Below are 27,194 nucleotides of genomic sequence, written 5' to 3'. Positions count from 1 at the left end.
TTTCTGATTTATTTCAGTTGTCATTCTTGATATTTTGTAGGTAATCTAAACGGAGTTGTATTTTCAAGTACTCTTAAAATACTTTTAAGAATTGTTAAAGCATTGAGCCGTTTAATTCTTTGCTTAAAGGTGATGGGTGTTTCATTTTCTGTATGGCACTACGTGATTTTAAATCGAACTCTTCATTTGGTTATAAACTCAGCATAGATTGTGCAGAATTTTGAGAGGGGAGAAACTATAGCTGTCCTTTCGGATGCCACTATCTGGTGGGTAGCAGGTTTTGCCTGTCTGTTCTTACGTTAAAGAAGGGCTCTACGTCCTGTCTGGAAAGGGCGGAGCTGGCTCAGACCGCCCCACTGCCTTTCCCAGGACCTTCACTTGTCCTGTCCCACCGCAGCCCCGCCTCCTCCACGCCGGGTGAGCTGTGGCCTAGCAGCAACCGAGGCTCCGCCCCCCCAACCCCCGGCGTCTGCGCTCTAGCGAAGGGGCGGAGCAGGGGTGGCGGCGCGCTGACACCTGGCGGCGGCGGAGGGCGGGCAGAAGGCGAACGTGGGCTGGGATTGGCTGAGGCGGCGCGGGTGGAGGGGGCGGGAGGGAGGCGGCGAGACGGTTGTCGGGCTGGTGCCGGTGCTGGATCCTGGGCGGCCTGAGGGTTGCGGAGACTTTAGGGGAGGGAGACGGCAGCGGCATGGCGGCCGGGTGTAAGACGCCCGACCCTCCTCTTCCGCGTCTTCGCCGCCCGCCGCTGGAGTCACTGGGACCCTCTAGTCTGCGTGTGTTAGTTTAAGCCCGCCGCCCGCTTGTGAGCCCTCCGCTCCGCCGGCCCTCCTTCCTTCCGCCGCCGCTGCCAGCCCAAGGGTCGGCCGGCTGTGTAACACTCTCCCACCCCACCCACCAGCCCGCGGGCCAGCACCATGGAGGACATGAAGCTGGAGTTCCCTTCCCTTCCACAGTGCAAGGAAGACGCCGAGGTGAGTCGGCCCCGTGGCTGCCATGCACAGGCCTCTCCCTGTGGCTCCGGCCGAGGCGCAATCCCAGTCCCCAACCGTCTTAGCCCCCACCTGCGCGGGCCCCCTGCCTCCTGAAGGCGTCCCGGGACCTCTGAGGCCGAGCAGTCGGCTCCAATTCCGACTGAGTTCCTCGTCCTTTCCAGACCCCGCGGAGGTACAGCGTCCGGTGTACTTACATTTGAGAAGAGGAAAAGCAATCCCTGAGTCCCTAGGCTTGGCATCCAGGACTGACCTGGAGTAAGGTTCCTCTTTTATTGTCAAAGTAACTTTGAAAGCGAAGTTAGTTTTAACCTCCTTTTGAGGAATATCTGTGGTGTAAACGATTCACTTGTGGGACACATGGCCCCACATGCGGAATAGACTCGGCGCCTGAAGTTTGGAAGCGCGCCTTTGAAAAGTTTCCCAAAGTTTTTTGTTTTTAGACAAAGCTATGACCCGCACAGTAAAGTGTCTCAAAGCTAGCTCATCTGAATCTGATAACTCTTAATCAGAAATCTCGACCTTTGGAGGAAAATTAATATTGAAAGTAAAATTCTATATACCTTTTCTCCTGGTTTCTAATTCGTGGCTATTTTTACTCCACCTTACATCCCTGCCTGCTGTTTCTACTCGGATTTTATTTTTCATCTGTTGCTAGTTTAACGTTTTACGGCATTACAGACTACTAAATTAGAATTTTCTGGAGGCTAAATTAACAAGACGAAGATACTCAGCTATGCTTTAGTAGGATTAAGAAAGAGAATCTAACATCGCTAGTTAAAAATACCTTTAAAGTAGTTGGGAAAAATAAAGCCCTATTTTTAGGAGACCATTCAGTTTATTCCGAATATTTATTCTATTGAATATCTTCATTTGAGGTTCTTTTTTTTCTTGAGACGGAGTCTTGCTCTGTCGCCAGGCTGGAGTGCAATGTGGTGCGATCTCGGTTCACTGCAACCTCCGCCTTCCGGGTTCAAGCGATTCTCTTGCCTCAGCCTCCCGAGTAGCTGGAAATACAGGCGCGCACTACCACGCCCAGCTAATTTTTGTATTTTTAGGGGAGACCGGTTTCACCATTTTGACCAGGGCGGTCTCGATCTGCGGACCTTGTGATCCGCCCGCCTCGGTTTCCTAAAGTGCTGGGATTGCAGGTGTGAGCCACCGTGCCCGGCCTAGGTTCACATTTTTGTTTGGAGGGCGCTCTTGTGGTATTGATGCTTGACAATTACTTTTGTTTTAAGAGTAGAGACTTTGTGACTGGGTATCACCGTTGCAAAATGGAGTGCAGTGGTGCGATCTCAGTTCACTGCAGTCTCGAACTCTCATGCTCAAGCCATCCTTTGACCTCAGCCTCTCGAGTAGCTGGAACCACACTGGGCATATTTTTATTTTATTTTTTTGTAGCGATGGGGTTGCTTCTTAGGCTGGTCTTGAACTCTTGGCCTCAAGATCCTCCCGCCTTGTCCTCCCAAAGTGTTAGGATTACAGGTGTGAGCCACCGCACCTGGCCCAAAAATAGTCTCTTTTTTTTTTTTTTTCCTTTTTTTGAGTCAGTTTCACTCTTGTTGCCCCAGGCTGGAGTGCAATGGCGCTATCTCGGCCCACCGCAGCCTCTGCCTCGGGTCCCGGTTCAAGCAGTTCGCCTGCCTCAGCCCTCTCGAGTAGCTGGGATTACAGGCACGCTCCACTATTCCCAGGTAATTTTTTTTTTTTTTTTGACACGGAGTCTCGCTCTGTAGCCCGGGCTAGAGTGCAGTGGCACGATCTGAGCTCACTGCAAGCTACACCTCCGGGTTCGCGCCATTCTCCTGTCTCAGCCTCCCGAGTAGCTGGGACTACAGGCACCCGCTACCACGCCTGCCTAATTTTTTTGTATTTTTAGTAGAGACGGGGTTTCACCGTGTTGGCCAGGATGGTCTCAAACTCCTGACCTTGTGATCCGCCCACCTTGTCCTCCAGAGTGCTGGGATTATAGACGTGAGCCACCGTGCCCGGCCAAATATACTCTTAAATAAGAAAAAAGGAGGTCATATTTAGGCTAGTTATAAAAATGAATTTATACTTAACATACAATAATGTGAATGAAGAGTATGCTTTTATTGTTTATTTGTTTGTTTGTTTGTTTGTTTATTGAGACGGAGTTTCGCTCTTGTTGCCTAGGCTGGAATGCAGTGGCGCTATCTCCGCTCACTGCAACCTCCGCCTCCCGGGTTCAAAAGATTCTCCTGCCTCAGCTCCCTGAGTAGCTGGGATTACAGGTGCCCGCCACCACGCCCGGTTAATTTTTGTATTTTTAGGGGAGACCGGTTTCACCATTTTGACCAGGGCGGTCTCGATCTGCGGACCTTGTGATCCGCCCGCCTCGGTTTCCTAAAGTGCTGGGATTGCAGGTGTGAGCCACCGTGCCCGGCCTAGGTTCACATTTTTGTTTGGAGGGCGCTCTTGTGGTATTGATGCTTGACAATTACTTTTGTTTTAAGAGTAGAGACTTTGTGACTGGGTATCACCGTTGCAAAATGGAGTGCAGTGGTGCGATCTCAGTTCACTGCAGTCTCGAACTCTCATGCTCAAGCCATCCTTTGACCTCAGCCTCTCGAGTAGCTGGAACCACACTGGGCATATTTTTATTTTATTTTTTTGTAGCGATGGGGTTGCTTCTTAGGCTGGTCTTGAACTCTTGGCCTCAAGATCCTCCGCCTTGTCCTCCCAAAGTGTTAGGATTACAGGTGTGAGCCACCGCACCTGGCCCAAAAATAGTCTCTTTTTTTTTTTTTTTTCTTTTTTTGAGTCAGTTTCACTCTTGTTGCCCCAGGCTGGAGTGCAATGGCGCTATCTCGGCCCACCGCAGCCTCTGCCTCGGGTCCCGGTTCAAGCAGTTCGCCTGCCTCAGCCCTCTCGAGTAGCTGGGATTACAGGCACGCTCCACTATTCCCAGGTAATTTTTTTTTTTTTTTTTGACACGGAGTCTCGCTCTGTAGCCCGGGCTAGAGTGCAGTGGCACGATCTGAGCTCACTGCAAGCTACACCTCCCGGGTTCGCGCCATTCTCCTGTCTCAGCCTCCCGAGTAGCTGGGACTACAGGCACCCGCTACCACGCCTGCCTAATTTTTTTGTATTTTTAGTAGAGACGGGGTTTCACCGTGTTGGCCAGGATGGTCTCAAACTCCTGACCTTGTGATCCGCCCACCTTGTCCTCCAGAGTGCTGGGATTATAGACGTGAGCCACCGTGCCCGGCCAAATATACTCTTAAATAAGAAAAAAGGAGGTCATATTTAGGCTAGTTATAAAAATGAATTTATACTTAACATACAATAATGTGAATGAAGAGTATGCTTTTATTTGTTTATTTGTTTGTTTGTTTGTTTGTTTATTGAGACGGAGTTTCGCTCTTGTTGCCTAGGCTGGAATGCAGTGGCGCTATCTCCGCTCACTGCAACCTCCGCCTCCCGGGTTCAAAAGATTCTCCTGCCTCAGCTCCCTGAGTAGCTGGGATTACAGGTGCCCGCCACCACGCCCGGTTAATTTTTGTATTTTTAGTATAGACGAGGTTTCACCATGTTGGCCATACTAGTCTCAAACGCCTAACCTCAAGTGATCCGCCTACCTCAGCCTCCCAAAGGGCTGGGATTACAGGTTTGAGCTACCGCGAAGGAGTATGCTTTTATATCCTCAAAATGATACAGTAATTTCAGCACTTAACTGCAAGCAACCTTACAAATAATGTAGAGTCTCACATTCCAGGTGAAGAAATTGTACCTTACTGAAAATAAGTGATGTGCCAGATTAACAACACAGTAGCACAAAACACCAGGAGGACCTTGGCCTCCTTATTGTTCTTTTTAATACACTTCAATTCTTCCCTGCCCTAATCTTAAAAATTCTAGTTTAAAGTTTTCCCAGACTTTGCATTTAATCTGGTACTGTATATATCATTATGTATGCCTTATTCCTGCAAAACTGATAAATTCTTGGTGGGAATATACCTGTCTTTTCTGTGTGGGACTGTTGAAAACAGTTTTCTATGCTGCCAGATGTGTGGGGGTTTTTCCATACCAAGCAGTTTTCCAGCAGGCATGAACTGAATGTCCCATAATTCAATTCTGTCATGTATGTACCTGAAGTTAGTTAGATCCCATAGGTTAATGGCTCAGTCCCACAAGGCTGCCCCCAACCTCAGATGGTAACCACAAGTAATAGGTTGTCACCTATACACTCCTGACTGATTGGAAATCAGGGTTCCCGTTACTCCCTCCTTGGTTCAGTTAACTTGCTAGAGTGGTTCACAGGACTCAGGGAAGTACATTTATGGATTTATTATAAAGAATATTACAAAAGATCCAGTGAACAGACAGAAGGAAGAGATGAATAGGGTAAGGTATGGGGGAAAGGGCACAACACCATCCCAGTGTCACCAGTGGAGAGTCGTGATTGCAAGTTGTCCAGGTTCTTGGCGTTTTGAACAAAGAATTGGACAAAACTCCCAGCAAAGCAGACAGAATGAAGCAACAAAAGAACAAAAGCAGGAATTTATTGAAGACAAAAGTACACTCCACAGTGTGGCAGCCGCCCTAGCAGCCCCACGCTTTACAGAATCTTCTTGGGTCCAAATACCCCCTAGAAGTTTCCCATTGGCCACTCCAAGCACACCTCATGTAAATGAAGAGGTGGCTTGCAATTGGTCTGATTGGTTGCCAAACCCCCCACCTCCCATCAGTAGGCTTGGTTGTGGACAGCAACCATTCAGTGGCTAGAGTGAAGTTACAAAGTTGCAAACGAATATTCCACCGGCATTCAGTCTTGATTTGTTGAGGACAGCAGTTTTCCCGTCTACTGTGCAGAAAAGGTGGGGGGTGGTTGCAACAGGAGTATCCTCTGGTCCTTTTTTGTTACTTAGGCGTGGAAAGTTAGGGTTTTCCTTTCAGTTTAGTTCTGGGAAGTCAGGGTGAAACAGCCTTAGATTCCCTGCCTCCTACTTGTCTCACTAGCACCTCCAGTGTTGAGCTCCATCCAGAAGCTCAACAAATCTTATCAACGGTTTTTATAGAACTTCATCTCCAGCCCCTCCCATAGAGGTGTGTGTGTATGAGGCTGAGAGTGCAACCCTCTAGTCACATGGTCTTTCTGGTGACTGGCCCCACCCTAAATCATTTCACTAGCATAATCAGGTTTGATCATAAATAGTGGCTCATAAGTAACCAAAGACACTCCTATTAGAAAATTCCGAGAGTTTTAGGAGGACTCTGACAGGAACTGGAGAGAAAGACCATGTATTTCATATTGCATCACAAGGACAGAGGTAATGCTTAAAGCTAGTGGATAATGATGCAAGTATTGTCTGCTGAAAGCCAATTCATTCCATATTTCATAATATTGCATGTTTGGTATCTTTTGGTTGCAAGCAACAAAAACGAACTTAAGCAAGAAAAAGAAGAAGTAATTAAATGCAGCCGGGCCCGGTGGCTCACGCCTGTGATCCCAGCACTTTGGGAGGCCGAGGCGGGCAGATCATGAGGTCAGAAGATCAAGACCATCCTGGCTAACATGGTGAAACCCCGTCTGTACTAAAAAAAAAAATTAAAATTAAAAAAAAAAAAGCCGGGCGTGGTGGCGGGTGGCTGTAGTCCCAGCTACTCAGGAGGCTGAGGCAGGAGAATGGCATGAACCCAGGAGGTGGAGCTTGCAGTTAGCTGAGATCTAGCCACTGTGCTCCAGTGTGGAAGACAGAGCAAGACTCCATCTCAAAAAAATAATAATAATAATAATTAAATCCAGAAAGGTAGTGGTGCAGCTAGTTTGAAAGATTTGACTAGACCCAGGTATTATAAAGCATCAGAACTGCTTTTGCCTCTGGTGAGTTCTTATCTCTACTTTCTCTGAGTCTGCTCTCTCTCCAGCTTCTCCAAGATGTCAAGCTTGGCCATCAGCTGCTCTGGGGTCACACCTTTATGAGTTTGGTTATTGAGGAATAAAACAGCACTTCCAGCTTCTGTGTTTGAAATCTAGAGGAATGGCCTCATTTAGGTCATGTTCCCACACTTTGGATCAGTCACTGTAGCCAGGAAAGGGCAGATACGAGGGGCCCAATCTAGGTCATATCCCTAATTCCTTGACTAGAGGAGTGAAGTTTATTGTTGGTAGCCCTCCCACCAAAACCATAGGAACATTTCCACAGTTAAAGGGTACTTTCTGGGCTGATAAAAGTATACATAGAGGGCACATAAATAAACTATTAAATAGTAGCATATAGTTATTCATAATAAACTGACTAATAAATGCTGTTAATTTTCTAATCTCCAGTGAGATAAAGTGTCAAATGGTCTTAAGTAGTTAGAGTGATCAGCCAGCATTATTTCTTTGACATAGGGAGCACTACCTGGAAAGCCAAATTATAGACCAAATTTAATAACAATGGAATTCAAGCAGAATGCTTTTAATGTTAATGTGATCAAGCTGTGACAGCTTGATGATTCTGTTACCTCTACAAGAATATTATTTTCATGTTTCTTGAAATATTGGTATTCTTTGTATAGGACAGTGCTAACAAAAATTTAGTCCGTTTGCAGAAAGAGTGTTACTTTTTTTGTTTAAAACTTTTTCATGATTTTCCATTGTTTTGAAGATGAAGGTTAAACCCTTGACATTATTTCCAAGGTCCTGTATGGTCTGGCATCTGCATACCTCTCTAACGTCATTATGAGCTGCTACTATTGCTCACTTCTCTGTAAGCCCTAGCCATATTTATCTTCTCTCAGTTCCTGATATGCTTTAATTCCCTTCCCCACCCCCACCCCCCACCTTTGTGTTTGCTATTTTCCCCTGCCTTGGCTGCCAGTACCTTCCTTATCCTCACCTAATTAACTGCTTACCCTTGGGTTAAATCCCACTTTAGGCAACATTTCTTCAGAGAAGCTTTTCCTGTTTGCCAGTTGCTCTAACTCCTTTCCTCATCCCCTAGACTGGTTCACTTCCCCAGGTACTATAGCACTTGGTACTTTAATAATACTTACCTTTGTAACACTTACAATTTTTGGTCATTGTCTATTTTTTTCCATTTAGACTGAACCTTTCATAAGTGAACTTAGATGTTAGGAAGAAGGAGCAGCTGATAGTACCATTTTTTAAGCAAATTGATTGTAGCTGGGGCAGTAGGTTTTATAATTTAAAAGTTAATGTTTTCTCTTCTGATGAAAATGAAATATTTATTTACATTGCAGTTTAGCAACTTTCCATGTTTCCCTTTCCATTTTTCTTGTGGATCCCATTGTACAGGATCAAAGATAGGAATTACTTAACATACCTGACTGAGAATTCCTTTTCTAGCTCCTTTATTTAGAATGGTGCTTTTTAACCCTTACCGTAGAGTAAGGAAATTTTTAAAAATACTGATGCCTGGTCCTTACCAGCACTTATTATAGTTTAATTTGTCTGAATGAAGCTAGATGATTCTAATGTGCAGTCAGGTTTAAAAATGGCTGGTTTAGAAAATATCTTACTCGAGTGCTCTTCTACCCCTGCAGTCCCTGCCCACCCTCTCTTTTTATTTGAGTGAAACATTTTGTTTTCTCCTTTGGTTTAAGCAAAGATCAAGCTTGGTGTGGGAATTAAAGGAAAAGGACTTTGGAGGGATTTACCTATTTTTTGTAGCAGAGAAACTACATTACTAACTTTTCTGTTTTGTGGAATGTCCCAGTGTAAGTCTAGTATTCTGATGATTTTTTTCTCCTCCAAACTGTTGCCCCCCACCTCCAGCCTATGTAAAATTTGTATTCTATTTTAGTATTGTGTATATAGGATTCGGCACTATCCTCAAACATATGAACATATCACCTGTGGATAAAAGGGACTACTGTATTTGTAAAAGTTCATATTTCATATTTCAATCCATATAAGAATTTTTTATTTTATCTAATGGTTACAGTCTATATCCTTCACTGATATGTTTGAGGGTCTTTGGATATTTTTGTAACTTTTCTATCCAAATGCAGTTTTATAGATCATTTTTATGGGAAGGAAGAAGATAATTCTGAAGGATGTTTTAACATGTAGTACCTTGTAGCTCATGTTGATTGAAAGATTTTCACTTGTGAATTAATTTCTCTCAGAATCATGGTGTGTTTCACAATAGAGGGTTATTTTGGTTTATCTGGCTTGCCTTGGTTTGGTAAATGTGGTTGAACTGCTTGGCTACTCATAAGGTTTGGGGAATTGATTCTACTAATTAATTACAATAGTAGCTTAAAATAGATCATTGGTGGTGATACGAAGATGCTTCCATTAATACCACGGTTTCTAAAAGGATAGATTTCAGGAGTAGTGTGGGCAGGCTGAGATTAAGAATTAAGTGTGATAGTGGTAAGACTTGGTTATTAGACACGTGTTCAGATAGATGGATATGTGGTAGAAGAAGACTATGAGCATTCAGACTTAAAATCTTGATTAGTAGGATCCATAGACAGGCAGGTTTTTTGTTTGTTTGTTTGTTTGTTTTTCTTGAGACAGAGTCTCGCTCCGTCGCCCAGGCTGGAGTGCAGTGGCGAGATTTCGGCTAACTGCAAGCTCTGCCTCCCGGGTTCACGCCATTCTCCTGCCTCAGCCTCCTTAGTAGCTGTGACTACAGGCGCCTGCCACCATGCCCAGCTAATTTTTTGTATTTTTAGTAGAGACGGGGTGTCACCGAGTTAGCCAGGATGGTCTCGATCTCCTGATCCCGTGATCCGCCCGTCTCGGCCTCCCAAAGTGCTGAGATTACAGACGTGAGCCACAGTGCCCGGCCGACAGCCAGGTTTAAGGTTTGTTCTGTAGGTAGTAATCTGGGTCAGGGCAGCGAAGAAGGTGGATTCTGAGATCAGCATCTGATGATAACACCAGGAATAGTTCCAAATGAACTTTTCTGTGAGAGAAAGCTTTCTAGGTTTCAAGAAAGAAGAAGGCTTCTTATCTGTCCTGTGACTAGGAATATTTTCATTCCCTCCTAGTATACAGCTTGGTTTTCCCTCTTATAATATCTTCCTTGCATATATATCAAGAGAGTCTTTCATGTTGTATTACATATAACCTTATAGAAAGCTCAAAATTTATTTGAAGCCTCTTGTTTTGCTAAAAGGTTCAGGTAAATTTTGCATTCTACCCCATATGTACCTGTTTGTTTCAGTATCAAAATTGTTTAAATTAGTAACCAGTGAAAATACTGTTTCTCCCTAAAGAAATTTTTTGATAAAATTGATACTTCAGTAGTTTTGAGTGTCTTTTGGCATGTTGCCAAATGAAAGTGTTGCGGAAATGCCACTGCAAAATATGACACCTTGGTAGATTGATTACTTTAAGTTGGAAACACTTGCAAAGTAGCAAATGGGGAGAAAGCCTTTCTCTGAACTCCTATTATCTATCTAAGGACAGATCATCCAAAAGAAGCTCAGTTTGCTCCCAAGGAGTTTCATCAACCAGGGAAGATTAACTCTTATCACTGGAGAGGAGAGTAAAAGTCAGCACCACACCCAGACAAACTGTCACAAAGTATCATCTATTATTATTCTGAGGGCCCATTTGTCTTTCTCCAGAATTATAGTAGCTTCAAATAGATCATTGGTGGTGATACGAAATTGCCTATATACCCCCACCCCCATCCTGTAGAAAGGGTATATAGGCTCTTAAATATCACTGGTTTTTTTTTTTTTTTTTTGGTATATACTTTTCTTTCCTGTGATACCCCTATGTACATAATAAATTTCTATACCTTTTCTCCTTTTAGTTTATTTCATAGACTGGTTTTAAATATCACTGGCTTTTTTTTTTTTTTGTATACACTTTTTAAAAATATCACTTTTTTTTTGATAACACCTTTTTTCCTGTGATACTCCCATACACATAATAAATTTATATACCTTTTCTCCATTTAGTTTATTTAATACACTGTTACCGAATCCTGTCGGTAGAGGGGAAGTCTTCCCTCCCTTACACAAGTATTTCCCAGAATATATGTACACCATTCCTTGATATGTGTTGCCCTGGTTTTTTTTTCTTTAATTATACAAAATTTAGTGATTTCACTTCAGATAAATTCAAAAGTATACATTTCTTTAATTGATTTTCTTCTTTTTCACAGCTCTGACAAGTTGCTTCAGGAAGATAAGGCTGGCTGTTAGACTACTTAGGAATCTTTTAAAAAGAAAAACAAAGTCAATAGCATTTAGTGCAGTAGATCTCTGAAATGCATCTAGTTTGTGCTTATTCTGTGTCAGGCACTGTGCTTATCATTAGGAGTACCATGACTAAAAAGAGTCTTTGGACTAAAGTCTTTAAAAACTATTTTCTTTTTCCTTGTTTCGTTTCCTTTTTTTTTTCCCTTGAGATAGGGTCTGTCTCTGTTGCCCAGACTGGAGTGCAGTGGCATCATCATGACTCACTGCAGCCTCAACCTCCCAAGCCCAAGTGATCTTCCTGCCTCAGCCTCCCAAGTAGCTAGGACCTCAGTCATGCACCACCACTGCACCTGGCTAATTTTTATATTTTTGTAGAGATGAGGTCTCCCTATGTTGCCCAGGCTGGTTTTGAACTCCTGGGCTCAAGCCATCCTCCTGCCCCAGCCTTCCAAAGGGCTGGAATTACAGGTGTAAGATACCATACCTGGCAAAAAGACTTATGTATAAAAAGATTACCATAACACATTAGTAAGTTAAAGAATCTGAGCTGGGCGCGGTGGCTCACACCTGTAATCTCAGCACTTTGGGAGGCCGAGGCAGGTGGACCACCAGGTCAGGAGTTCAAGACCAGCATGGCCAAGATAGTGAAACCCCATCTCTACTAAAAACACAAAAATTACCTGGGCACTTGTAATCCCAGCTACTCGGGAGGGTGAGGTGGGGAATTGCTTGAACCCCAGAGGCAGAGGTTGCAATGAGCCAAGATCATGCCACTGCACTGCACTCCAGCCTGGGTGACAGAGCAAGACTCTGTCTCAAAAAAAAAAAAAGAATCTAGTAAACAATTATGTTTCCCTTATTGCTGGCTTAGAAATTACATGCTTTATTTCTATTCTGTTAATATCCATAAATTAATCATTATTTTATGCAGCTAATATTTGTTTAATTGTAACTATATGTTTGCTGTAAAGATCATTCTTACATTGAAAGACTGTGTAGTGTATTGATTAAGAGAATGAACTCTGGATTCAGACTATCTGGACCCAAAATCAAGTTACTTAGGTTCTCTATGACTAAAATAGACAATGATAGTATCCTTTCTTCAAAGAACATCTTAACTTTTTTTCTTGAAAGATATTTTTCTGAGCATATATTCTTAATTAACAGTTGTTTTTGTCCTGCCACTTTGAATGAATTATTCTTGTCCTCTGGCTTCTTTCATGCACTTGAGAAGTCAGTGTCCATCTGATTGTCCTTCCTTTGTATGTAATGTCTTTTGTCTAGATGATTTTTTTTAATAAAGGTAAAATTTATATAGTGTAATGTACAAATAATAAGTGTGCGATTCATTGAGTTTTGATAAACATACACTAGTGTAATCTACCCCATCAAGATACAGGAATATTCTGTTAGCATAGAAGGTTACATCTATTTCCAGGCATTTCCTCTCCCATTCCACAACAGGCAACCAGTAATCTGATTTCTATCAACATAGATTAGTTTTCCTTGCTCTTGAACTTGATACAAATGGAATCATGCAAATGGACTCTTTTGTGTGTGGCTTTCTTCACTGAACATAATGTCAATGAAATTCATCCATGTTGTTGTGTTATGAGTACTCCGTAGACTTTTATCCCTGAGTACTACTCCATTGTATGAAGAGACCATAGACATTTGAGTTCTTAGAGACTACAATAAATAAAGCTGCTATAAATATTCATGTACAAGTCTTTGTGTGGCTGTATGTCTATATATATATATATATGTATGTAAAGCCTAGGAGTGGAATGGCTGGATATTATAATAGGGTAGGTGTATGTTTAACATTTCATTTTACATTCCCACCAGCAATGTATGAGAGTCCCAGTTGCTCCACATCATCACCAGCATTTGATGTTGTCGGTCTTTTTAACTTTAACCATTCTAATGGTATGTAATGATATCTTTTGATTTTATTTTTGAGTTTCGTGTGTGTGTGTGTGTGTGTGACAGAGTCTCACTCTGTCACCCAGGCTGGAGTACAGTGGTGCGATCTCGGCTCACTGCAACTTCCACCTCCCAGATTCAAGCAGCTCTCTTGCCTCAGCCTCCCAAGTAGCTGGGACTACAGGCGTGCTACCTCCATGCCTGGCTAATTTTTAGATTTTTAGTAGAGACAGAGTTTCACTTTGTTGCCCAAGCTGGGCTCAAGTGATCCGCCTACCTCAGTCTCCCAAAGTGCTGGGTAATTTACAGGCGTAGGCCACGGAACCTGGCCCACTCACTGATTTTTGGTTTCAATTATACTTCTTATTTCTGCATATTCTGTGTTTTTAAAAATCAATTTCTTAGTCTTTGGTCATATTTTGATACCTAATTTCTTTAAATTTTTTATACTTTTCATTATTGCTTATAATATGTGCAGTTTTGTAAGTGTAACTCAGTTGTTTCTGCTTCCTATGGTGGCTCACTTCTTGTTTTTAAATTAGTTTCTGATTGTGAGCTTGTTGGGACTTTATCTGTGTGAATTATTTCTGATCTAGGTTTAAGATGTGTTTTTCTAGAGAGTATGCATTTGCTTCTTCCAGGAATCGAGGATGCAATCTACCCAGAACCACTTACATTAAATTCTCACTTGGCCTCACAAAAGTAATTGAATTCTAATCCCAAACTTGAGTGGATGCCAGATTGTGATTAGGAAGACCCCACTCCACCACTACCAATACCTACCCAGAGCCAAAGCTAGGAAAGACAAGAGTACTCACTTCTATGGGATGAGTTGAATTTTTGTTTTTTTTTTCCTTCCCTAGTTTATCTTTCACTGAGGACGTTGCCTTTGGGAGTTCCAGCTTTTTGATCTTGATATGAGTTCGACTTTGAGCAGATCACAGACTTTATCTTGTGTTTACAAGTACTTTCCATTTAAAATAAGGCCATAGTGAAGATGTAGAACAACTAGAACTCCCATATATTGCTGGTGGGAGTGTACAGTGGTTTTGGAAAAGTTTTGGCAATATCTAGTAAAGCCAAACATAGTTCTACCCTGTGTCAAAAGACAAAATTACAACAAATTTAGCTTAAAATCTAACTGGCTTTTATTAGTGGTTCATCTATCAGGCAGTGTGTCATCAAAAGATTTAGAAAAGGCATTTCAGTGTGCTGAGCAGAGGAGGCTGGATTTATAGGCAAAATCTAGCTAAATAAAGCAGAAATGAAACAAAAAGTAGATTGGTCATTTCCAAGTTAGTTTCTTTATAGTGTTGAAACAAAGAAACAGAGAGGACTTCCTTATGCTGGCTCAGGATAACAGGCCTCCTCTGATTGATTGCTATGAATCTTTTGGGTTTTTTTTTTTTTTTTTTGAGACGGAGTTTCACTATTGTTGCCCAGGCTGGAGTGCAATGTCTTGATCTCAGCTCACTGCAACCTCTGCTTCCAGGTTCAAGCAATTCTACTGCTTCAGCCTCCCAAGTAGCTGGGATTATAGGCTTCCGCCACCAGGCCCAGCTAATTTTTGTATTTTTAGTAGAGACGGGGTTTGACCATGTTGGCCCAGCTAGTCTTGAACTCCTGACCTCAGGTGATCCACCCACCTCAGCCTCCCAAAGTGCTGGGATTATGGGTGTGAGCCACCACGCCTGGCTTTTTGTTTTTTTTTAAACTGTCATTACTCAGGGTTTATAGTCTTCTACTATATTGCTGAGAACAGTTTTCAAGATTAAAAACAAAAATGCTTTCTGTTTCTCTTAATTTAAAAAAACCTGAGACGAAGCTTCCAGAGTGAGAATCAGACAGCAACACTCGCTGTTCAGCAATATTCTATCTTCTGCAGCCTCCGCTGCTGATACCCAGGCAAACAGGGTCTGGAGTGGACCTCAAGCAAACTCCAATAGACCTACAGCTGAGGGTCCTGACTGTTAGGAGGAAAACTAACAAACACAAAGGATACCCACACCAAAACCCCATCAATATGTCACCATCATCAAAGACCAAAGGCAGATAAAACCACAAAGATGGGGAAAAAGCAGTGCAGAAAAGCTGGAAATTCAAAAAACCAGAGCGCATCTCCCCCTCCAAAGGAATGCAGCTCATCGCCAGCAACAGAACAAAGCTGGACGGAGAATGACTTGGACGAGTTGAGAGAAGAAGGCTTCAGTCGATCAAAGTTCTCAGAGCTAAAGGATGAACTACGTAACCAGCACAAAGAAACTAAAAACCTTGAAAAAAGAATGGATGAATGGATAACTAGAATAATCAATGCAGAGAAGACCTTAAAAGAACTGATAGAGATGAAAACCATAACACGAGAAATACGTGACAAATGCACAAGCTTCAGTAACCGACTTGATCAACTGGAAGAAAGAATATCAGCGATTGAAGAACAAATGAATGAATTGAAGCGAGAAGAGAAGTGTAGAGAAAAAAGAGTAAAAAGAAACAAACAAAGCCTCCAAGAAGTATGGGACTATGTGAAAAGACCAAATCTACGTCTGATTGTTGTGACTGAAAGTGACGGGGAAAATGGAACCAAGTTGGAAAACACTCTGCAGGATATCATCTAGGAGAATTTCCCCAATCTAGCAAGGCAGGCCAACATTCAAATTCAGGAAATACAGAGAATGCCACAAAGATACTCCTCGAGAAGAGCAACTCTAAGACACATAATTGTCAGATTCACCAAAGTTGAAATGAAGGGAAAAATGTTAAGGGCAACCAGAGAGAAAGGTCAGGTTACACACAAAGGGAAGCCCATCAGACTAATAGCAGATCTCTCGGCAGAAACTCTACAAGCTGGAAGAGAGTGGGGGCCAATATTCAACATTCTTAAAAGAAAAAATTTTCAACCCAGAATTTCATATCCAACCAAACTAAGTTTCATCAGTGAAGGAGAAATAAAATCCTTTACAGACAAGCAAATGCTTAGAGATTTTGTCACCACCAGGCCTGCCCTACAAGAGATCCTGAAGGAAGCACTAAACATGGAAAGGAACAACAGGTACCAACCATTGCAAAAACATGTCAAAATGTAAAGTCCATCAATGCTAGGAAGAAACTGCATCAACTAGCGAGCAAAATAACCAGCTGATATCGTAATGACAGGATCAAGTTCACACATAACAATATTAATTACCTTAAATGTAAATGAACTAAATGGTCCAATTAAAAGACACAGACTGGCAAATTGGATAAAGAGTCAAGACCCATCAGTTTGCTGTATTCAGGAGACCCATCTCACATGCAGAGACACACATAGGCTCAAAATAAAGGGATGGAGGAAGATCTACCAAGCAAATGGAAAACAAAAAAAACAGGGATTGCAATCTTAGTCTCTGATAAAAACAGACTTTAAACCATCAAAGATCAAAAGAGACAAAGAAGGACATTACATAGTGGTAAAGGGATCAATTCATCAGGAAGCGCTAACTATCCTGAATATGTATGCACCCAATACAGGAGCACCCAGATTCATAAAGCAAGTCCTTAGAAACTTACAAAGAGTCTCAGACCCCCATACAATAATAATGGGAGACTTTAACACCCCACTGTCAACATTAGACAGATCAACGAGACAGAAAGTTATCAAGGATATCCAGGAATTGAACTCATCTCTGCACCGAGCAGACCTAATAGACATCTACAGAACTCTGCACCCCAAATCCACAGAATATACATTCTTCTCAGCACCACATTGCACTTATTCCAAAATTGACCACATAGTTGGAAGTAAAGCACTCCTCAGCAAATGTAAAAGAACAGAAATTATAACAAACTGTCTCTCAGACCACAGTGCAATTAAACTAGAACTCAGGACTAAGAAACTCAATCAAAACCGCTCAACTACATGGAAACTGAACAACCTGCTTCTGAATGACTACTGGGTACATAACAAAATGAAGGCAGAAATAAAGATATTCTTTGAAACCAATGAGAACAAAGACACAACATACCAGAATCTCTGGGACACATTTAAAGCAGTGTGTAGAGGGAAATTTATAGCACTAAATGCCCACAAGAGAAAGCAGGAAAGATCTAAAATTGGCACCCTAACATCATGATTAAAAGAACTAGAGAAGCAAGAGCAAACACATTCAAAAGCTAGCAGAAGCCAAGAAATAACTAAGATCAGAGCAGAACCGAAGGAGATAGAGACACAAAAAACCCTCCAAAACATCAATGAATCCAGGAGCTGGTTTTTTGAAAAGATCAACAAAATTGATAGACCGCTAGCAAGACTAATAAAGAAGAAAAGAGAGAAGAATCAAATAGACTCAATAAAAACTGATAAAGGGGATGTCACCACCGACCCCACAGAAATAGAAACTACCATCAGAGAATACTATAAACACCTCTACGCAAATAAACTAGAAAACCTAGAAGAAATGGATAATTTCCTGGACACTTACACTCTCCCAAGACTAAACCAGGAAGAAGTTGAATCTCTGAATAGACCAATAGCAGGCTCTGAAATTGAGGCAATAATTAATAGCCTACCAATCAAAAAAAGTCCAGGACCAGACGAATTCACAGCCGAATTCTAACAGAATTCCAACAAGGAGGAGTTGGTACCATTCCTTCTGAAACTATTCCAATCAATAGAAAAAGAGGGAATCCTCCCTCACTCATTTTACAAGGCCAACATCATCCTGATACCAAAGCCTGACAGAGATACAACCAAAAAAGAGAATTTTAGACCAATATCCCTGATGAACATTGATGCAAAAATCCTCAACAAAATACTGGCAAACCAAATCCAGCAGCACATCAAAAAGCTTATCCACCACCGTCAAGTGGGCTTCATCCCTGGGATGCAAGGCTGGTTCAACATATGCAAATCAATAAACGTAATCCAGCATATAAACAGAACCAAAGACAAAAACCACATGATTATCTAAATAGATGCAGAAAAGGCCTTCAACAAAATTCAGCAGCCCTTCATGTTAAAAACTGAATATACTAGGTATTGATGGAATGCACCTCAAAATAATAAGAGCTATTTATGACAGACCCACAGCCAATATCATACTGAATAGGCAAAAACTGGAAGCATTCCCTTTGAGAACTGGCACAAGACAGGGATGCCCTCTCTCACCACTCCTATTCAACATAGTGTTGGAAGTTCTGGCTAGGGCAATCAGGCAAGAGAAAGAAATCAAGGGTATTCAATTAGGAAAAGAAGAAGACAAATTGTCCCTGTTTGCAGATGACATGATTGTATATTTAGAAAACCCCATAGTCTCAGCCCAAAATCTCCTTAAGCTGATAAGCAACTTCAGCAAAGTCTCAGGATACAAAATCAATGTTCAAAAATCACAAGCATTCTTATACACCAGTAACAGACAGAGTCAAATCGTGAATGAACTCCCATTCACAATTGCTTCAAAGAGAATAAAATACCTGGGAATCCAACTTACAAGGGATGTAAAGGACCTCTTCAAGGAGAACTACAAACCACTGCTCAGTGAAATCAAAGAGGACACAAACAAATGGAAGAACATGCCATGCTCATGGATAGGAAGAATCAATATTGTGAAAATGGCCATACCGCCCAAGGTAATTTATAGATTCAGGGCCATCCCCATTAAGCTACCAATGACTTTCTTCATAGAATTGGAAAAAACTGCTTTAAAGTTCATATGGAACCAAAAAAGACCCTGCATTGCCAATACAGTCCTAAGCCAAAAGAACAAAGCTGGAGGCACCACGCTACCTGACTTCAAACTATACTACAAGGCTACATTAACCAAAACAGCATGGTACTGGTACCAAAACAGAGATACAGACCAATGGAACAGAACAGAGCCCTCAGAAATAATACCACACATCTACAGCCATCTGATCTTTGACAAACCTGACAAAAACAAGAAATGGGGAAAGGATTCCCTATTTAATAAATGGTGCTGGGAAAATTGGCTAGCCATAAGTAGAAAGCTGAAACTGGATCCTTTCCTTACTCCTTATACGAAAATTAATTCAAGATGGATTAGAGACTTAAATGTTAGACCTAAAACCATAAAAACCCTAGAAGAAAACCTAGGGAATACCATTCAGGACATAGGCATGGGCAAGGACTTCATGTCTAAAACACCAAAAGCGACGGCAACAAAAGCCAAAATTGGCAAATGGGATCTAATTAAACTAAAGAGCTTCTGCACAGCGAAAGAAACTACCATCAGAGTGAACAGGCAACCTACAGAACTGGAGAAAATTTTTGCAATCTACTCATCTGACAAAGGGCTAATATCCAGAACCTACGAAGAACTCAATCAAATTTACAAGAAAAAAAAACCCCATCAAAAAGTGGGCAAAGGATATGAACAGACATTTCTCAAAAGAAGACAAACATACAGCCAACAGACACATGAAAAAATGCTCGTCATCACTGGCCATCAGAGAAATGCAAATCAAAACCACAATGAGATACCATCTCACACCAGTTAGAATGGTAATCATTAAAAAGTCAGGAAGCAATAGGTGCTGGAGGGGATGTGGAGAAATAGGAACACTTTTACTCTGTTGGTGGGACTGTAAACTAGTTCAACCATTATGGAAAACAGTGTGGCGATTCCTCAGGGATCTAGAACTAGAAGTACCATATGACCCAGCCATCCCATTACTGGGTATATACTCAAAGGATTATAAGTCATGCTGCTATAAAGACACATGCACACGTATGTTTATTGTAGCACTATTCACAATAGCAAAGACTTGGAATCAACCCAAATGTCCATCAGGGACAGACTGGATTAAGAAAATGTGGCACATATACACCATGGAATACTACGCAGCCATAAAAAAGGATGAGTTTGTGTCCTTTGTAGGGACATGGATGCAGCTGGAAACCATCATTCTCAGCAAACTATTGCAAGAACAGAAAACCAAACACTGCATGTTCTCACTCATAGGTGGGAATTGAACAGTAAGATCACTTGGACGCAGGAAGGGGATCATCACACACTGGGTCCTATTGTGGGGAGGGGGTAGGGGGGAGGAATAGCATTAGGAGATATACCTAATGTAAATGATGAGTTGATGGGTACAGCACACTAACATGGCACATGTATATATATGTAACAAACCTGCACATTGTGCACATGTACCCTAGAACTTAAAGTATAATAAAAAAGGATAAAAAATAAATCACGTGGTTAAAAAAAAAAAAAAAACCTGTCTCTCATTGTAGGATTATTATTCTCTCTTTTCATTACAGATGGATACCATTTCTACCTTCTGTGTTAAAAATACTTTCTGGGCCAGGTGCAGTGGCTCACTCCTGAAATCCCAGCTCTTTGGGAGGCTGAGGTGGGTGGATCATGAGGTCAGGAGATCGATACCATCCTGGCTAACACGGTGAAACCCATCTCTACTAAAAGCACACAAAAAAATTAGCCTGGAGTGGTGGTGGGCACCTGTAGTCCCAACTGCTCGGGAGGCTGAGGCAGGAGAATGACATGAACCCAGGAGACTGAGCTTGCAGTGAGCCGAGATCGTGCCACTGCTCTCCAGCCTGGGCGATAGTGCAAGACTCAGTCTCAAAAAACAAACAAACAAAAAAGTACTTTTCTGACTTGGAGAATCTGGGTGAAGGGTAAATAGAATTCCTTGTACTATTTTTGCAACTTTTCTATAATCCTAAAATTATTTCAAAATAAAAGGTTAAAAAGGTATTTTCCAGACTACTTTGGAAACCTAATTACTAGTAATAATTCTGAGTTTTAAGCAACCAACTTAGAAACTTTTGGAATGCAATCAATCCATTAACAAATGAGGACTATCTGTACTATCATTTTTTTTTTTTAAGACGGGGTCTCAGTCTGTCACCCAAGCTGGAGTGGTGGGGTGATCTCGGCTCATTGCAACCTCTGCCTCCCAGGCTCAAGCGATCTTCCCACCTGAGCCTCCTGTGTAGATGGGATTACAAGCAGGCTCCACCATGCCCAACTAATTTTTTTGTATTTTTAGTAGAGAAGGTGTTTCACTCTGTTTCCCAGGCTGGTCTGAAACTCCTGAGCTCAAGCAATCTGCCTGCCTCGGCATCCCAAAGTGCTGGGATTATAGGCATGAGCCACAGAGCCTGGCCTTCTAGTCTATTTCTATTCTTCATTTCAATTTACTATAGTTAGTTTTCTCTTTTTCTAACTTTTAAAATATTTTTTATCTTTTACCATTGACATTTTGTGTTATTTTACAGCTTCTTTATATTGGTCTGCATTCCAAAGACAAAACAAAGTCTCTTATCTTTTGTGATATGTGTTAAAATAATTGAACTAGACAAGAATGTTAGGACCAAGTGAGATGTAGGAAAGGCTCTTTGATAAGCTTTTGGCATTTTAGATCAGAGATGGCAAGTACCTATGACATAGCATTTTTCTTTTATCCATTTCAGGTATTATTTGTTGATCAGACATTCTTCTTGCTGTCTTGGACCACACAGTGTTTTAGGTATCTACTGTCAGTTGTTTAGAGTTGGCATGAGAAACAAAAAAAATCTAGTGACATCTTTGACTTAGAAGATCAGTTTTGGGGAGAATCTTCTGGAATATCTATTCTATTCTTAAGTTTAATGAGCAGTTTCATCCATTATATGAAGTAATATAATAATTCTGGAAGCCTAGTTATTTAAAGAATGCCTTAAGCTTTGTTTCTTGTCACTTCAATTTTCAGATGTTTGTGAAACCAAGTCTGCTATTTTAATAAAATATTCTTAAAGTATAATGTAACTTAAAAAAATCTACATACTTGTATGTCACATCTTTAGCCTTTAATTGGGTGACTTTTTCAATGTTATCTACTTTTATTCTTATGTTTTCCTCCCCTTTTAAAGGAGTGGACCTACCCTATGAGACGAGAGATGCAGGTATGGCAATCTTTTGTTTGTTCAAACCAACCCATGTTATCATAGTAACAACCTTAGTTTATAGGATTTGAGACCTGCTGATTCATGATCTGTAGGTTCATCATTATGTATTTTAAATAATTAATTATTTTAAATATTTAAGGTTAATCTTGGATCTTAAAAAGATGGGAAATTAGAGGAATGTAATAATAGGTGTTTGTACTTAATGAGTCACTTTCTCTTATTATTATTATTATTATTTTTTTTGAAACGGAATTTTGCTCTTGTTGCCCAGGCTGGAGTGCAGTGGCACGATCTCGGCTCACCGCAACCCCTGCCTCCCGGGTTCAAGCGATTTTCCTGCCTCAGCCTCCTGAATAGCTGGGATTACAGGCATACGCCACCATGCGCGGCTAATTTTGTATTTTTAGTAGAGGTGGGGTTTCTCCATGTTGGTCAGGCTGGTCTCGAACTCCTGACCTCAGGTGATCACCTACCTTGGCCTCCCAGAGTGCTAGGCTGACAGGCATGAGCCACTGCACCTGGCCAATGAGTCACTTTCTTTTTCCTCATGTGAAAAATTGGATACTATTTTGTGTTCCTTTTGAAAGCAGTTTGCTTTCTCTGTGTAGATAAGTTAGGGAGAGTTCACTGTACAACAAATAAGCATTGTTCATTTTGTGTCCGATTTTCAATCAACTTCCATAATTAAGTCTTTTAGAAGATCAAATTGAATACTTTCAGTTTGGAATGAATTAAATGATAGCTAACCCTTATAGCAGCTCATTTTCTTTTGCATTTCATACTTTTTACAGTGAGGTCTGTTTGCCCCAGGATTAAGCAGTATCTTGTTCCTGGGAATCCCATGACTTCTAAAAATCTGTTACTTTTCTCTCGTAATGAAAATTCACTTTGAAAAACTATGTGAGTACCTATGAGGCATTTTGTTTGGTGCTATGAGGAATGCAAAGATGACTAAATGTAATTTCTGCCCACAAAAGCCTGGTGGGAGAAATCAGTTTTATATACAAATGATTATGACTTATAGAACTGAACTATAAAGTTACTGTTAGTATCTAGGGTGTGATATATCCAGACTGAAAGCTTTCTATATTGAATTTACATAGAATAAATTTGAATTCAGCTTCTAGAAGGTACATATTTAAATTGTTGAAATTTTGTCACCTGGCAAATATTTGAATTTGGACTTTTTATGTTACAGTAATAATTTGCTTCTATTAACTATAGATCATAGTTTTAGATCGGACACAGGAGTTCATGTCTATAATTCGAGCAGTTTGGGAGGCTGAGGCGGAAGGATCACTAGAGCCCAGGAGTTCCTTATCAGCCTGGGCAACATACTGAGACTTCATCTCTATTTTTTAAAGAAAAAAAAAAAGATTAAAAAAATAGATAAGAGTTCCAATCTTGTTGTGTCTTGTGCTGCTTTTGATTTGGCCGAATAAGGTTTTGTGTAGATTTAAAGGGATGATTTCCTTTATGCCTATTTTATTTCCAGGTTTTAGCAGAGAATAGAAGTAAAATTTAAAAGATTTTATTAATCTAAAATGCAACATTACAATGTACTAATTCCATCCAAACTGCTTATAAAAAACTGTATAAGTTCACATATCCAACTTTTCAGAGCTGTTGATATAAAATAAAGCTGTTTAAATAAAACTTGAGTGTCTTATTCGATGTTATAAAGCATGCCTGCATTTCTCTACCCAATCATTTGCTCAGCGTGGATAGGAAATGCTCCCTAAATAACAAACTTTTAAGCAAATTGTTTTAACAACTATGAAAACACCCCACAAATTCAGTTATATGGTACATAGTCTGATAGATTTAAATTGCTGATGGTAAATACCTCAATTTTTTTTTCTAGGAAATTTTACCTGGATTGTTCTTAGGCCCATATTCATCTGCTATGAAAAGCAAGGTATGAACTTTGTTAGATTCACCAAGAGAGACTTTTATTAACCAACTTTTCTTGGGTAAGTTTTTTAGCAATAACGAGTTTTATTTTAGGGAGCATCCACAAGTACTGTCTGTTAACAGTAATTGTCACTTTGGAGTACCTTCCTCTTTCCTTATTTTACTAGACCAGTAGTTCTCAAGTGTTTCACCACAAATCACAGTTTTTGTTTTTTCCTCATGAAATTTGTATGTTTGAAAGATTTACCAGATAACTGATCTTTAATAACTTATTTGCTCTCTAAAATACTAGACATCTGTAATTGCTAATCATAGCTTCAGAACAATATGAGGTATACTTAAAGCCCAAAATAAGGAATTTCTATGTTTAGTTAAACCTTCCTTATCAAGGGTAAGACTGTGTGTGTTAACTGAAAGTGATTCACCTTAGTTGTTTTGCCAGCCAGACTTTAGAGGGCTGGTTGGTATCCCTGATACGAAATTTGAAACTTTTTGAGCACCAGTATGTCACTCGAAGGAAATCCTCATTGCAGTATTTCAGATTTTGGATTTTTGGATTAGGAATGCTCAATTATAAGTATAATGCAAATATGCAAAACAAACAGAAAAATACAAACTCTGAAATACTTCTGGTCCCCGGCATTTTAGATAAGGATATTCAATCTGTATAGATAGTCTACATAGTCAAACTTTAATGGACTTACTCAGTTGCAGTCAAAATAGGTAGATCTCATTTTAATATGTTCTTGCCACTTCTAAAAGATTCAGTGCTACTAATTCTCTTTGAGTTACAACATGAAACGTACCACAAATGTCTTTCCCCAATACTTTGCCTGTTCAGAAGTCAGTATACTTAAATTGTGTTTGACATCTCTGTAATTTAAAATGATGTTCTTAGGAATTTAACCGGTTTTAAAAGGTCATTAATTTTGAAACTCGAAGATTTTTTTGACTGCTGAAACATGGCTAAGAGTAAACCTGGACATCTTGATGACTTTTTGCTTAGTTGGAAAGATAGGGAGTTAGTAAAAGTAAGTATTAGGGAAAGGACAGGGCAGGTAACTATAGACATAGCTATAATTTATTTTGTAAAAGACAGATGGAAACGAGGTTATTGTCCATATAATTTGCTATTCACCAAGTACTAGTCTTCCAGATCGTTTTAGATAATTTTCATTTTTAAAATTCCCATTGTACTTTATAAATATACATACAATATTTATCACATTAAATTATTTGTTTAAAGATCTGTCTCCTCAATGGAAGGCTGAGGCAGGCAGATTACATGAGGCCAGGAGTTCAAGACCAGCCTGGCCAACATGGCAAAACCCCGTCTCTACTAAAAATACATTAATTAGCTGGTTATGGTGGTACGTGTCTGTAATCCCAGCTACTCGCGAGGCTGAGGCACGAGAATTGCTTGAACCTGGGAGGTAGAGGTTGCAGTGAGCCAACATGGCACCACTGTACTCCAGCCTGGTTGACGGAGTGAGACTTTATCTCAAAACAAAACAAAAACACACACAAAGATCTAGTTCTTCAAAACTTCTTCTCTTGAAATGTCACCATGGTCTTATTAGATAGAGAAAAAGCCTCTATGGCAGTATTTTATATTTCCCACCCTAGGTAACCATAATATAGCCCATATTTGTTTTCATATCATTATCTGAAAACAACAACAAAAAATAATATTGGAGATAAACCTAAATGGATAAACTCCTTTTTAAACACTCATTTATTGTTATTATTATTTTGTGAGAGAGGAGTGGGGTCTCCCTCTGTTACCAGGCTAGAGTACAGTGGTGTGCTATCATAGCTCACTGTAACCTCAAACTCCTGGGCTCAAGCTGTCTTCCTACCTCAGCCTCCCGAGTAGCTGGGACTACAGGCACACACCACCATGCCTGGCTTAATTCTCAAAGTTTTTGTAGAGGTGGGGTCTGGCTGTGTTACCCAGGCTACTTTCAAATTCCTGGGTTGAAGTGATCCTCCCACCTTAGCCTCCCAAAGCACTGGGATTACAGGCATGACCCACCATGCCTGGCCACGTTTACTTGAGTATATCTTTTATTAAATTCAAATACAGTTTAAATAAAAGAGTCAAATTTAGGGCCTTTGTAACTAGTAAACTATTTCTATTTGTAAAGTTTTTCTATTGTTTTTAAATGTGAGGTAAGGTCATAATTTGCTTTATATTAGGTTGGTGCAAAAGCAACTGCCTTTGAAAAGTACAAAATAATTCTATTTGCTGTTATGTTAGGGCTCTATTTTGATAGTTTATGTTTACTTAGTAGTAGTCTAATGGGCCTTCAAAGCTTGTTTACGCATATTTATACATAATTATGTGCATCATCTTGTACTTTCTCACATTCATAAAGTAGATAAGAAAACTCCATAGGTCATCAAGTGTACACGAAGGAGTTAATTTTGAATTTGTTGTGGAATTGGCACAAATCTCAATATAGAACATTGGTTAATTATTAAGCTTACCAAATGCTTATCTCACTTTCCCTAACTCAGGTTATACTCAAATACAAAGATAATTGAATTCTAATCTATGCTGACATAAAACTTGCTGCAGAAATTAACACTTAAAACTTGAAAATTATATTGTCTTAGCTCAGGCTCTTCAAACAAAATACCATAGACAGGGTGGCTTAAATAACAAAGGATTATTTCTCTGAGTTCTGGAGGCTGGGAAGTCCACAGTCATGGTCCGGCTCTGGTGAGGACCCTCTTGCTGGTTTGCAGATCCCTCCCTTCTTGCTGTATCCTCACACAGCCAAGAGAACGAGTTCTTGCCTCTTATAAGGGTACAGATCCTGTCATGGAGGTTTCTACCCTCTTGACCTCAATTTAAAACTGATTACCTCCCAGAGATTCCACCATCACATCTTGCGGGTAAGGATTTCAACATATGAATCTGAGGTGATGCAAACATTTAGTTCATAACACATAAATCATTATTTTTTTTACTTTGCTCATGAATTATTAGTGCTACTGTTTTGTACTATTTACAATGCAGGAAATGGGAATTAAATATATAGGATTTTAAACTGAATGTGTCAGGAAATTCAAGGTTATCTGATTCTCTTCCCATTGTGACTTGTTAGTTCATTTACTGAACAGATAATTATTGAACACTTAACTAGTTATACATACTTGATACTTAAGTGTACAATACACTTTACACATACTGTGTATCAGTGAACAAATATAAATCTTTTCTGTCAAGGAACTTAATGCTCTAGGTAATAAAATAACATCTATAAACTCACTTAAACTTATCATCACTTGCAAATGAAAATTTATTA

The 27,194-nt window shown here is 40.4% G+C and overlaps 1 protein-coding gene across 2 annotated transcripts in view; it reads left to right on the top strand.

Moving 5' to 3' along the window:
* The first annotated feature begins 568 nt into the window (after positions 1–568).
* STYX (serine/threonine/tyrosine interacting protein) overlaps positions 569–27,194 on the top strand; it is a 52,452-nt gene continuing 25,826 nt past the window's right edge. The window contains exons 1-4 of one of the 2 annotated variants that reach the window (XM_033188024.1): positions 569–971; positions 12,978–13,058; positions 21,931–21,963; positions 23,831–23,884. In XM_033188024.1, coding sequence (XP_033043915.1) covers positions 915–971; positions 12,978–13,058; positions 21,931–21,963; positions 23,831–23,884 — 225 coding nt within the window. In that variant the 5' untranslated portion in view covers positions 569–914. The remainder of the gene's footprint in view (positions 972–12,977; positions 13,059–21,930; positions 21,964–23,830; positions 23,885–27,194) is intronic. The other variant, XM_033188025.1, reaches the window with a different exon arrangement.

This window comes from Trachypithecus francoisi, unplaced genomic scaffold, assembly GCF_009764315.1.
Source record: "Trachypithecus francoisi isolate TF-2019V2 unplaced genomic scaffold, Tfra_2.0 Lachesis_group3, whole genome shotgun sequence".
NCBI lineage: Eukaryota > Metazoa > Chordata > Mammalia > Primates > Cercopithecidae > Trachypithecus > Trachypithecus francoisi.
The sequence above is the reverse complement of the archived record's forward strand: the minus strand, read 5'-3'. Positions and strand labels throughout refer to the sequence as shown.